Genomic DNA, 12884 nt, shown 5'->3' with positions numbered 1-12884 from the left:
ACCTCAACCTGGAGCTCCAGAACTGAAGAAGCAGCTTGGATGAGCTGCAAAATGTCTTCAACCAAACTAACTTTTGTCCAGTCGACAAACAGAATTTTCTCCTCGCCATGGATTCTACCTGGACAACTGAGGGATTCTTCACACATGGGCAATTATAGTGTATAGAGTATATACTTTTATACTTTAAAAATATTTATATTAATTTGTGCTCATTTCAGTGAGTATTATATAAAACACATTGTGCCCTTTTAAATCATGTTTAGTTATCATGTTTACCTAATAACTTTTTACTAACAAAATTTTAGCTTGCTTCTTAAGTTAGTTCCATGATTCATTTATGGCCAATTTTCACAACTCCCTGTGCACCATACACACAAGACAAGTATTATTTTTATTGCTCTCACTTTAAGTAGAGCATTAACCAGGTATAACCACATCTGTTTGCCGTCCAAAGATAACAAAGGTAAAGATCTATAACAGTCAAAGAAAGACTGCCTCAGTTTTGCCAGAAATTACATTTAAGATTTTCAAACCACACTTTAATTCACACTTATTGCACATTATAACTCATGATATGGATAAATACACCAATGAAATAAATGCCAGGCAGTGCAGTCCTTTAATGTCATTGCACAAAATCCTCTATGTGTGAACAAAAGTGTGTTAGTATACATACAAGTAAAGTGCACATGATAAAACACAAGGCAGTGTAGGTGAATTCTTTGAGTGGGTGAACCCTATAAGATAAAGAGGGCTGTTTAGTAAAGGCGTACAGCATATAGTCAATAAAGTCATACATACAGGCCAACAGATAAGATGAAGCACCCATACTTTACAATGCAAAACCTCTCCATTTGTTCAGTGATACATTCAGACAAATTGTGTAAACAGGTTAAAGACAAGAACAGTACTTTTTTTTTACATTTAATTTGACGTAATATTAAAAATGTTGGGATTTCAGGACATCAAAATGTAATGGTTCTTTCAGGGTTTTTTCCAGGGGTTCTTCGAGGAGTGCATATTACTGATCAACAGTCCATGATTTTTGATATTTGCAATGTTGTTTTGTTGCTCATGTGAAATTTGATATTGTACGTGTAGCATCGTGAGGCAGCCATCTGTTTTTGGTAACTTCAAAGCTAGTGCAAAAGTTGAAAAGAATATCAACAATTATAGGAGTTTAAAGGCATGTTGGTGAAAGTTGCTGAAGGCTGGTGACTGATACATAATGCCAGTGGTGGAAGAAGTATTTAGTTTTGTTATTTAAGTAAAAGTACAGATACCAGACCAAAAATATACTCAAGTAAAAGTAAAAGTATCACATGAAAAAGTAAAAATGTACTTAAAGAGGTCTGAATGTAGTGATTTTGATAAAGATTTGTCTTGTTCAGGAACTGAAACAATCTTTTTTTTCTAGTTGTTTTTATTTTTCGTTTGCTCAAGCTACAAATGTGTAAAAAAAAAAAACCGCCCACCTTTTCAGCCTATCTCAAATTATAATTAAAAAAATGCTTTTAATTTCTCGGTCCTGTTCAAAAATGCATTTAATTTCTCTTTGGGGATCAATAAAGTATTGTTTATCTATCTGTCTGTCTGTCTGTCTGTCTGTCTCTAGTGGAGTAGAAAGTACACATACCTCCTCTCAAATATACTAATGTAAAAGTCAAATGTATGCACTTAAGTAAAGTACATATACCTACATTTTTTACTTAAGTACAGTACTTGACTACTTTTATTTTGTTCCATTCCACCACTGGATAATGCAAGGTCTAGAGCAAATGGATTATTGTACAGTTAGTTCCAAATAATGAACTAACTTTCCTTTCTTGGGTTTAAGTGTTTGCTAATAGTTTACTTAGGGGAGCAGAATCTTCCAGCGAACAGGACAGTGTTGGAGGTGTTGTGTCTGATGAAGAAGAGGAAGGGATGATCTGCGATGAAGCGGGCGGGCTGGCTACCCCTGGCACAACCTAACTTCATCATAACTGCAGTGGCGGCAGCGGCCTCAGTGCCTTTTTCATTTACCTCCACGAACGCTTTGTGCACCACCTTAGACAGAACCAGGTCACTGGCTGGAGACATGCCTGAAAGAAATGATAAAAAAACATACTAAAACTTTGTACTTCCGGCTCCACTGACTCAGTCTACTATTCACTTTGTTTTGAGAAGCTGTCGCCCTCAGTCTGTAACTGCTGCTGTCAGGCTCCTCATTTTGGTCTTAAAATATTTGTATTAACCCTCTATATGATCCTGGTGTATTCTGTCTGCAAATTAGTTCCCATCCTTAATATAGAAATCTGTTCTATATTCACCTTGTAAATGCAGCCTCTGTGAGCTTCATTTCACTGGAGCTGAACACTGTGGGTGACGTCACGCTCCCTTTGTCCACTACAGTCTGTGCTTATACCTCATGGGTTTTACTCTTAAATAGTTTCTTTGATCTTCAATAAATCTAATCTAATAAAGAGTTGATTATTTATTCATTTAAAATTATCTGTCATATTGTAGTTCTGTTGTGTCTAGTAAAGTGAACGGTTCCACAGTTCCAAAAAGCATTCACAATCTATTGCACAGACTAATGAACTGTCAGTCTGTTTTGGTTTTGAATTGTTAATTACTTATTATTATTTTTATCACTTTGAAACTGGACCAAAGAAGGGCCATGGGTTGGGTTATTTTCTTACCAGAGAAATCACTGCTGCCCATTTTGAAGGCGTCCACCATGCCCATACTGGTCAGCACGTCTTTCAGGTCATAATTCTCCTCCATCTTGAATCGAGGGAGTCCCAACTCCACCTTCACCTTGTTCATCATGTCAGGACAGGTCCACTTCATAAAGTTCTCATAGGTTAGCTGCTGCTCAAGCTGAAAAATACATAAGGAGGATTTAGTCTTTGCAGCTAATGTCATCAACATGGGAGTGTGAAGCTAACTGTGGGCACTGCTCTGTTTGAAGCTCTGTTACTCAAGTTACACTTAAATGCGCATTGCGTAATTTTTCTGGTGGCGTGTCCGTCAGACGCTTTTCTCCACGGTAATGTTATTGCTTTGTCTGGAATGTTTCACAGTATGGCATTAAACCTTTCTATCTTTATGGACGCCCAACCAGATCAAGTTACAGGTCAGATCTATGGATAGGCAGGCCCGATCACATTCAGAGCGTCTGTTTTTCTGGGTGTGGCAGACAGCAGGAGGCACGCTTACTTTTTAAATCACCTGACGCCAACTTCTAGTGCCAGCAGAAGTCGGGTTTAAATAGGCCATGCAGCAAAGAATAAGTCCCGACTTCTGCTGTCTGCTGTCAGGTAAGATTTTAACGATCTCCTTCATTTTAATTATTTTAGCTCTTTTAAGCTGGTTTTAGTGGGTTTTTAACTACTGGAGGTAGATCTTTTCCCCCATGTATTGGAGATTTTAAGGTAGGACAGGTAGTTTTTAAACTAAGATTTTAACATCGTTTTAATAATTTTAACACTTGTCTGTCCTTTTATGGCAGGATTGGTCTCCTACTGTTTTTTTTTTTTTGTTTGGTTAGATTTTTGTTTTGTTTTATATTGTTCATTTTAAAGTTACATTATATATTTTAACTTTGACTGTACTGCACCCTAAATAAATAATGATTTTAATAATTGTTGTCCCTGGGCTTTTAGCTTTAGGTTGTTTTAAGTTCCAGGGTCGTACTTAGCCTATACCTTTTTGTTTGCAAAAACCTTTGGGTTTTTAAGTTCTTTTGTTGTAATTGCATGATAGCACTTCCCGTTTTGTTCTGGGTGGGGATGCCCCCTCTCAAGTCGTCCTTGTTTGGTTGATTTGTAATATTTATTTCTTTTTCAGGACTGGGTTCCTCCACTCAGGGGCTGCAAGGTTTTATTCTTATTTTAGTACAGTTTATTAATATTAGCCATGTTATCGTTTTACCCACTGCCTGTTTTTTTGATAGAAATAAATCATTTTAATTATTACTTGCTCCTTTTAGTCTTTTAATGAATTTTACTTACATATTTTAAGTCACGTCTCTCATGTTCTTTTATTTACAAACTTATCTGTGGCCTTGGGCATTTTATGTATTTATGTATCTATTGAAAACGATATCTTAGGTCACATGGATGTTTTTGAACTATAAAACCACCTGTAATAGACCTTTTTCACAATGGCTGGAAGTGCCCCGTTGTAGTGTTTGGGGAACTTCCAGTTTATGCTTTTCTATGGCAAAATATCTGTGGAAATGTCTTGAGTATTTTCCACCAACTTCATAAATCTGCCTCATCACCAAATCTTCATCCAACAAGGTTGACAAAGGACATATTCTGTCCATGCAGAATTTATCCACGACTATCAGGGTAAGAAAGACGAAAACTTCAAGGCGAAACAACGACTAGCATTAGTAAACTACTCCTGAGCAAGTAAGAAGGCCCACTGCCATAAACTGTACTGACACGATCTGATAAAAATAAAGAAATAAGAAATAAATAATTAAAAAATGAAGGGTAATGAAAGGAAAAACAAAAAACAAGGGGAAAAAAGAATGGTCTTTAATTACACAAGTAATTATTCTTGCCTTTCTTTCCCCTCTTCTTTCTCCTGTTTTCTGTTTTATTACTTTACTTACTCATACAGAGACACACAAATACACACAGACACTTGCTCTCCCATATAAGAAAAACAGAAGCCATTCTTATTGTCTCGTCACCCCCTTCAAACCTTAATGTAAGCACTCCCTATTCTGTAAATATAACTTCTAAAAAAACAAACAAAAAAGTATAAGTTGCCCAGCCAGCACTTTGTCATACCTTCTCCAGACCATCTTCAATACTGCTGGGCAGAAAGATGAGCATGCTGAGCTCATTTCCTTTGTAAGGCAAATCTATAATCTGGTTTATAGAGAAATAATGTTACTTATAATGTCAATGCAGACAAAATACTGTATAAAATATATTATACAGGATTAGAAAAACTTACCTGACAGTTGATCTCGCTGATGAACTTGAGGGGGAACCAGTATGTTTGGTGCATCATCTTCACTGGTTTACTTTCATTCTGCAAAAATACACAAACAACAAACCTCAAATGTAGTTCACCAGAGCCTTAAGGCAGATTTTCCTACTCAAATGGTATATGCATATTGTTGGTTGTCCATAACATAACACTGCATATTTAAAGACACAGTATGTAACTTTTTAGCCTAGACAAAATCATGTTTTTAATTTTTTGTTGTGTTTATTGCATTGAAAAACACCATCTGTCTTTACTCAGAACAGGCTTGCATCTCCACAAACCTGACTCTTATATGGCCTGTAGTATGTTTTTAACTTTCTATTTCCATGGAATGATGCAAGCGATATTATAATATAATTATAATATTATATTATAATGTGATGTGTGAGTTACTGTGTCCAAATAATTGCTTTGTTTCTATATTATTAAATATATATATATATTGCATATATATTAATATACTACAATAAATGCTTTGTGGATCAATAAAGTTTGTCTAAGTTGAAGTCTATGGCACCTCCAAAAAAGTTACATATTGAACCTTTAACAGTCCTCATTAATTACAATATAATGGTATGCTACCAGCATATAAGCATATAAGCTTTGTAGAACAATGTGAATAATGTCATGTTTATTTCTTATTAAACTAAATCAGTCTAAATGACACACAATTAGAATGAAATGTTTTTGGTTAAAGGTGCAGTATGTAACTTTTTGATTGAACTTGCATTTGTACAGTTACAGGAGGTTTTATTTCTCAAAACGTGCATGGTTACTATGAGGGAACCAAAACAAATTTTAAACTTTATTTTTTGTCCAAACAGAACTCACCTTGTTTATCCAGAACTGATCATCACAAGTGCACGTTCCCATAAACGGTTCATCCCAGTTTCCTTTGAAGTAAATGGCGTTGACAAGAACAAGGCTTGTCGAGTTATCCACCACACCCTTGGCTACAAGGTCTTTAATTTTACCTGAGAAAAAGTAACACATTTAAAAATACAAGATATTAAAGATGCATTGTGCATTGTGTAACTTTTCTGGCAGATGGTCCGTCAAATGCTTTTATACATGGAGATGTTGATTGACTGATTTGTGTGGAATGTTTCACAGTATGGTATTAAACCTTTTTATCTTCATGGAGACAAAACTAGAACAAGTAACAGTTCAGATCTGTGGAGAGGCAACCCTGCTCACAGTCAGAATGCCTGTTTTTCAAGGTAGTAATTTTGAGCTAAAACTACCTGTAAATGTAAGGCAGAGTACTGACATCTCCACAGAAACAATCAGGTGACGGACCCTCAATTGAAAAGTTAAATAGTCAATAAAAAGTGATGTACCAAAATCTGCAATAATAAGTTTTTACCTTTTGTTTAAACTCCATGATTTTAGCCCTGAATTTGCTCATCTTTACTGAATTAAAGGTAAAAGGTAGCTGTTTACATGAAAATTATCACTTCATGACATCACAAAGTGGAACAGAGAATTTTGAACTTGGAGATGAAAAGAGACTAATAATAAAGGGTTACTCAAACATTTGAATGAAACAAAACAAAACTTTGGGTATGTTTATGATGTGGTAACAGCATTATAACATGGCTTAAAGCTCACAAGAACCACAGAAAAATATAGCAATAAACAATTATACTTAAATTAGTTTATGCCTTTGACACAAAAACAATAAAGCAAGATAATACCAGGAAAACATTTTGAAATAAATAAAAAAATAAATAAATAAAAAACTCAGCTGGAACAAATCTATTCCAGCCAGGTGGGATATGGGACAGTGTCATATTTAAGACTCCAAAGTGACCATCATGTCCACCTCTCATTCCTCCTGGGAAAGGCCAGAGTGACTCCTCTCAAACTGACCACCATCCCTAGGCTCGTGCTCACAGCTGCCGTCCTCGCTGTTCATACTGATCAAATGCTATAACAAGAGTTACATCTTGAGTTGGAGCAATCAGTTTTTTGGACCAACTGCACCGCAGTCTGATGTACAGCAATGAAATAAAGAGATTTCACACCTTTATCTCGCTCAACAGAGAACATACTCATGTTGACCACTGGAGGTAAATGAGCACAAAAGAAAATCCAGTGGACGAGGCTTCATGAGGAATGAGAGCTGAAGACTTCATGGAGCACATCAAATGGATCAGTGGGCCTCAGTTTCTGCTGGATGTACACTATGATCCTATCCTACTGATGACCCTGAAGTGAAGAAAGATGTAATAGTCAGTGCTGTTGTAGAGGAGAAAAGTCCCACTAGTTTCCTCCTCTCCTACTCTTCATCCTGGGTGAAGTTGAAACAAAATGTGGCTTGGTTCTTAAAGGTGAAAAAGCTCCTCAAAGTGTTGTCTCAAAAAAGAAAGGAGCTTTCAGACATAAAATGACAAAAACGCTAAAGAGCAGAATGTGGCACAAAAATGCAGCAGTTTAAAGGCACAGTAAAAGGACTGAACATGTGAAGATCTGGCTAAAGCAGAGCAGGCCTTCATTCAGTTTAAGCAGCATCACAAATTCAAAACTGAAATCTGTCAGAGCAAAAAATAAGAACATCTCTAAAGAAAGCCAATTGGACAGGCTGGATCCAGTGCTGGAGAATGGAGAGCTCAGAGTGGGCAGTCGTCTCATTAAAGCAGCTCTGCCACTGGAGACCAAGCACGCTGCTATCCTGAGTAAAGATATGCATGTGTCAGCATTACTCCTGCGCTATGTTCATCATCAGCTTGACCACGCAAGAAGAAACTACATGCTGCATCAAGGCTGGATAATCAGTGCAAACTCTGCTGCCAGAAAACTCCTGTCTGAATGTGTCACCTGCAGAAGAAACAGATGAAAGTTGATGAAACAAAAAATGTCTGATCTGCCTTTGGAGTGAGTAATGCCAGACAAAGGTCCATTCATTGATGTTGGGGTTGACTATTTTGGCCCCATCAATGTTAAACAGGGCATCAATGTTAAACTCAAAAGATATGGGGTCATTTTCATGTGTCTGTCCATTTGGAAGTTGCATACATTCTGTACGCTGATACAATACAGTCAGGAGATTTGTATGCAGACATGATCCAGTCTCCTCCATCAGATCAGATAATGGCACCAATTTTGTAGGAACCAACAGCGAGCTTAGTGAGAGTCTGGCTGCTTTGAATCAAAACAAAATTAAGAAGACTTTGATGCAAGATGGCATCAAGTGGCATTTTCATACACCTGCAGCTTTACATCAAGGAGGACTCTGGGAGTAGCTGATTCACTCAGTCAGAAAGTGGGCTGTGTGCATGTTACCTCTGACATCTGCGTTGCTGTGTTCCCCCGGGCCCCAAGGAGGACCATTGCCAGAGCTGAAGAGATGCTCAGAGGAGAGAAGAAGACATTGGCGCAATGACCACTGTCACCCAGGGTTTTAAACAGATTCAGGGCAAAAGTGGTGTTTGCCTTGGAAATAGGAGTTTCACTTGCCATGGTGTCTGTTGCAAAGAAAGCACAGGTGTTAGATTTTGCATAATATGTGAAAAAAATAAAATCAAACTTTACTGTGTGGCATGTATTTTATGCTATTTAGATTCGGTACAAATAGTTCACAACAGTGTAATGCCATGAAAACAATATATCCGAAAACATTAGAACAACATATTATACATTTTTTGAAAGCTCTCGACCTTCCCCACGTCACCGTAGGGTCATTGGTGAGTGACGAGCACTGACGAGCTCGTCATTCACCATCTCGTCGAGGTCATCCATGGCCTTCCATTGACTTCCATTCATTTTAGCAGTAGTAAATATGGCTCAGGCCTTGGGTGTGCATTACTGGGATACTGCTGTTCGTGTTCTAATGTTTTCAGATATATTGTTTTTGCTAAAAATATTATTATTATTATTAGGCCCGAGCCCTGACAGGGCGTAGGGACTATTGCTTCCGATACGCGGAGCGAATGGGGAGGGACGTGCGCATGGCCGAATGCGAGACGATGACATGCAACATTGCCCTCGGTCGCCCCTGGCATGAACAACATATTATAAATTTTTTGAAAGCTCTCGACCTTCCCCACGTCACGGTGGGGTCATTGGTGAGTGACAGGCGCATCTGCAGCGTCTCGTGGGGGTCGCCCTCTGACCTCCCATTGAGTTCCATTCATTTTAGCAGTAGTACATATGGCTCAGGCCTTGGGCGTGGGTTACTGGGATACTGCTGTTCGTGCCGGGGGCGACCGAGGACAATGTTGCATGTCGTCGTCTCGCATTCGGCCATGCGCACGTCGCTCCCCATTCGCTCCGCGTAGCAGAAGCAATAGGCCCTACGCCCTGTCGGGGCTCGGGCCTAAATAAAATAAAATAATATTTTGAGCAAAAACAATATATCCGTAAATATTACAACAGCATATTATACATTATTTGAAAGCTCTCAACTTTCCCAATGTCACCGTGGGGTCATTGGTGAGTGACGGGCGCGTCTGCACCAACTCGTCGGGGTCGCCCCCTGACCTCCCATTGACTTCCATTCATTTTAGCAGTAGTAAATATGGCTCAGGTCTTGGGCGTGGGTTACTGGGACACTGCTGTTCATGCCAGGGGCTCTCTCTCTTCCCCTCGGGGTGCAGACCTCCAAGATGCAGCCAATGAGCGCGCAGACCCACAGGGGCCTGAAGCCCACTGATCATGTCATAAGCTGCGGTAATAGTCCTGTCCAGTGTCCACTGTTCAGTGAGACATTTGCTGTAGTGAGAGACAAGACAAAAACAACTGCTCACTTCCCGAAATGAACCCGTCCTGTCCACATAAATGCTCAGTGCTTGCACTGGACAGAGCGCACAGAGCCTCTAATGCTCCTCTGAAACGACTGGCGTGTGCCAACAAGCGCAGCTGTTGGGGGCGCAGTAATAGATCCATAAGCGCCCCCCCCCCGAAAGTTAGGCGCAGGGAAGCGTCTGTGGTAACAACCTTTCGAGCTATGACCGTACCCACAGGGACACCCATAGTCAGGAAAACTTGTTGGATGTGAAAGTATGCGTCTTCCAGATCTATGCACACGAACCAGTGGTCCTGGCGCACGAAGCGCAGCAGGGACGTGCGTGTCAGCATTGTGAATGTATAATGTTCTCATGTATTTGTTCAGAGCGCGCAGATCTAGTATGAGACGCAGCCCTCCTCCTTTTTGGGTATAAGGAAATATCACAAATACAAGTTTGTTCCACCTTACCGCCTGTATAGTCATGTAACGGTTGCTGATCCTTCGTCAAGCCGTATAAAGGAGACAGGACACAGTGTGGAGTCAGTCCGCTTTATTCCTGTGACATATAAATATCCTATTAATATGTCTCCGGTATCAGCACTGGCTCCCCTCCTCTGCAGTTTCCAACGAGTCACTCAGAGCTTACACTTACAGACTGGCTAATTTATGTAAATGTATGAACAACAAAATAATTTAAAATCTAGTGGAGCAGCTATCTAGAGAAACAAATGCACACCATTCACAAAAATAAAACATACCTGTGACATATAAATATCCTATTTGTAACGGTCGTAAATATTTATATATTTAATTTCGCGTTTGTCTTTATATTTTACTTTGCGCCATCTAGTGGTCAATCACAATGTGGAACAAAGTATAATAGAAAGTTCCGCCCGAACCTAATTAACTGCGCACCTTGCTATCAACGCATTGCCACCAAGCCATGGATCTATTAAAATAATAATAATAATGTAGGCGTGGTCAGTCTGAGCGATCTGCCAGGTCCATCTGGCTGACCACGCCTACAGGAAGTAACAACAGCTGATATACGACACGTCACCACCAACACCGGTGACAGTTCTGAAGATGGCTTGCAGCTAGCAGCCGAAACATGTCAACAAGGTAAACACACTTTACTGCATTGTCTTTAAAAAGAACCCAAGAAGTTAAAATGAAGTTAAGTCAGAGAACAATAGCTTATCCCTGAAACCGCCTTTCGCACCTCAAAATGTGATTCGCACTCAAGAAGGCAACACAACAGAGCTGGTAAGAGCCTTTGCAGAATCTCTCAACGCAAGTCGTCTCCCAGTCCGCCAGACCCACTCAGATACAATGACTGGAAGATTTCATTTCTGACTCTCATTGACAGAAAAAGTATACCAGCTGAAGAGAACACGTACTAGTTGTGGAAGTACGTGACTGGACCTGCAAGGAAAGCCATAGAAAGCTACTTTTTCTTGGTACAGAATCAGCCTACAATGCAGCATGGCCAGTTCTTGAAGAGAGGTATGGCAATCCATTCCTCATCGCTAAGGCATTTAGAGACAAGCTCGACACATGGCTGAAGATCAGTTCCAAGGGCAGTGTGGAACTTCAAGAATACGCTGACTTTCTTCGCAGTTGTAATGCGGCCATGCCATAGATTAAGGGTCTCGAAGTACTTAATGACTGCAATGAAAATCAAAAGATGCTCGCAAAACTATCTGACTGGCTCACATCAAGGTGGAACAGAAAAGTTACAGAAGTGCAAGAACAGAGCCACATATTTCCAAGTTTTATCCATTTTGTTGAGTTCATCTCACATGAAGCCAAAACTGCATGTAACCCCACAACATCTCTCTATGCTCTGAAGCCAAGTGAAAACGAAAGGACAAAGGTACAAAGAATCAGGAGTCATGGAGCAAAGGTTATGGCAATGAACTCCAATGAAAGCGCTGTCAATGTAAGCTGTGTCTACTGTGAAAAGCAGGCCACAGTCTGCAGAAATGGTTTAAATTTATGAATGAGAACATTGGGGAAAGACTGAAGTTTGCATAAGAGAAGAAGTTATGCTTTGGCTGTTTGAAGTTAGGCCATCGCTCCAAGGATTGTGACAACAGAGAAACCTGTGACACATGCAAGAAAAAAACATCCAACATGTCTTCATGACACTCGCACTAAAGAAGAAAAAACTCAGACAAAGGGCAATCAAGCTAAGAGCAGTGATAAGACAAAACAAAGGAAACCAGATTCAACTCCACAAGACACCAATGTCACACAAACAGCAACTGAAGCAACTTCTAACAGTAATGCAGAACATCAAGGATACTCACACATCCTCTACCGTTCCAGTGTGGGTTTCAGCTGAAAGTGAGCCAGAGCGTGAAGTTCTAGTGTACGCACTCCTTGATATACAGTGACACAACCTTTGTCTTACAAGAAACTGCAAGAGCTCTGCACACTGTAAGTGAACCAGTTCAGTTAAAGCTTACTACAATGTCATCAAGAAACACTGTCGTTCCTGTCAGAAGCTCTCCGGCTTACAAGTAAGAGGATTTTACTCAAATAAGATCATTCCTCTGCCAGTAACATATGCGAGAGACTTCATTCCAACAAATCGAGATCACATTCCAACACCAGGAACTGCTAAGGCATGGCCCCATCTTGAACACATTGCAGATGAAATCGCTCCTCTCCAAAGTTGTGATGTTGGTCTTTTGATTGGCTACAACTGCCCTCAAGCACTCGTTCCGCGTCAAGTCGTGTCTGGCAAGGAAAATCAGCCATTTGGACAAAGAACTGATCTTGGCTGGAGTATTGTGAGTTCTGGCAATCCGTGTCTTGATTATGGAGATGCCTTTGGAGTAAGCCACCAGGTCATCATGAAGCAAGTGGTCCCAGATGTTCAGCCATCTTCAATGTTCACCAGTCAAGTGCATTACGTGTGCAGAACTGAAATAAAAGAAACTGTCTCACCTGCTGACGTAATCAAAATGCTGGAGTCTGATTTTTGTGGAAAGAACTGCAGAAGATGTTAAGATCTCCCAAGAAGATATCAGGTTCCTGACGAAGATGAAGGAAGGTAATGCCTTCCTTCATCTTCGTCAGGAACCTGGCTCAAAGAGGATGGACATTTTGAAATGCCACTTCCATTTAAGAGTGACAAGCCTAACTTACCTGA

General features: G+C 39.8%; 1 protein-coding gene across 1 annotated transcript; it reads right to left on the bottom strand.

Moving 5' to 3' along the window:
- Positions 1–600: 600 nt before the first annotated feature.
- Positions 601–8457, bottom strand: LOC129408188 (leukocyte elastase inhibitor-like). Its single transcript, XM_055151256.1, has 7 exons — positions 8281–8457; positions 6868–6925; positions 5827–5969; positions 4960–5037; positions 4791–4871; positions 2685–2865; positions 601–2084 (listed from the first exon to the last, which is right to left on the bottom strand). The coding sequence occupies exons 1-7, from the start codon at positions 8455–8457 to the stop codon at positions 1852–1854; spliced, it is 951 nt and encodes a 316-aa protein (XP_055007231.1). The 3' UTR covers positions 601–1851.
- Between the last annotated feature and the right edge of the window lie 4427 nt (positions 8458–12884).

The sequence above is a fragment of the Boleophthalmus pectinirostris genome, unplaced genomic scaffold (assembly GCF_026225935.1).
Source record: "Boleophthalmus pectinirostris isolate CB_2022bp ecotype Guang Dong unplaced genomic scaffold, ASM2622593v1 HiC_scaffold_15, whole genome shotgun sequence".
NCBI classification, from domain to species: Eukaryota; Metazoa; Chordata; class Actinopteri; order Gobiiformes; family Gobiidae; genus Boleophthalmus; species Boleophthalmus pectinirostris.
Note: the sequence above shows the minus strand (reverse complement) of the source record. Positions and strands in the feature narration are given on the sequence as shown.

Bases quoted from the DNA above. Each gene is read 5' to 3' on its own strand.
- LOC129408188 (XM_055151256.1), bottom strand. From the start codon at position 8,457: ATGGCAAGTGAAACTCCTATTTCCAAGGCAAACACCACTTTTGCCCTG. The intron at 5,970-6,867 runs GTCAGTTTGAGA...ACTTTTTCTCAG, and splicing joins GCACGAGCCTAGGGATGGTG to GTAAAATTAAAGACCTTGTA. The intron at 5,038-5,826 runs GTGAGTTCTGTT...GTATTTTTGCAG, and splicing joins ATCAGTTCTGGATAAACAAG to AATGAAAGTAAACCAGTGAA.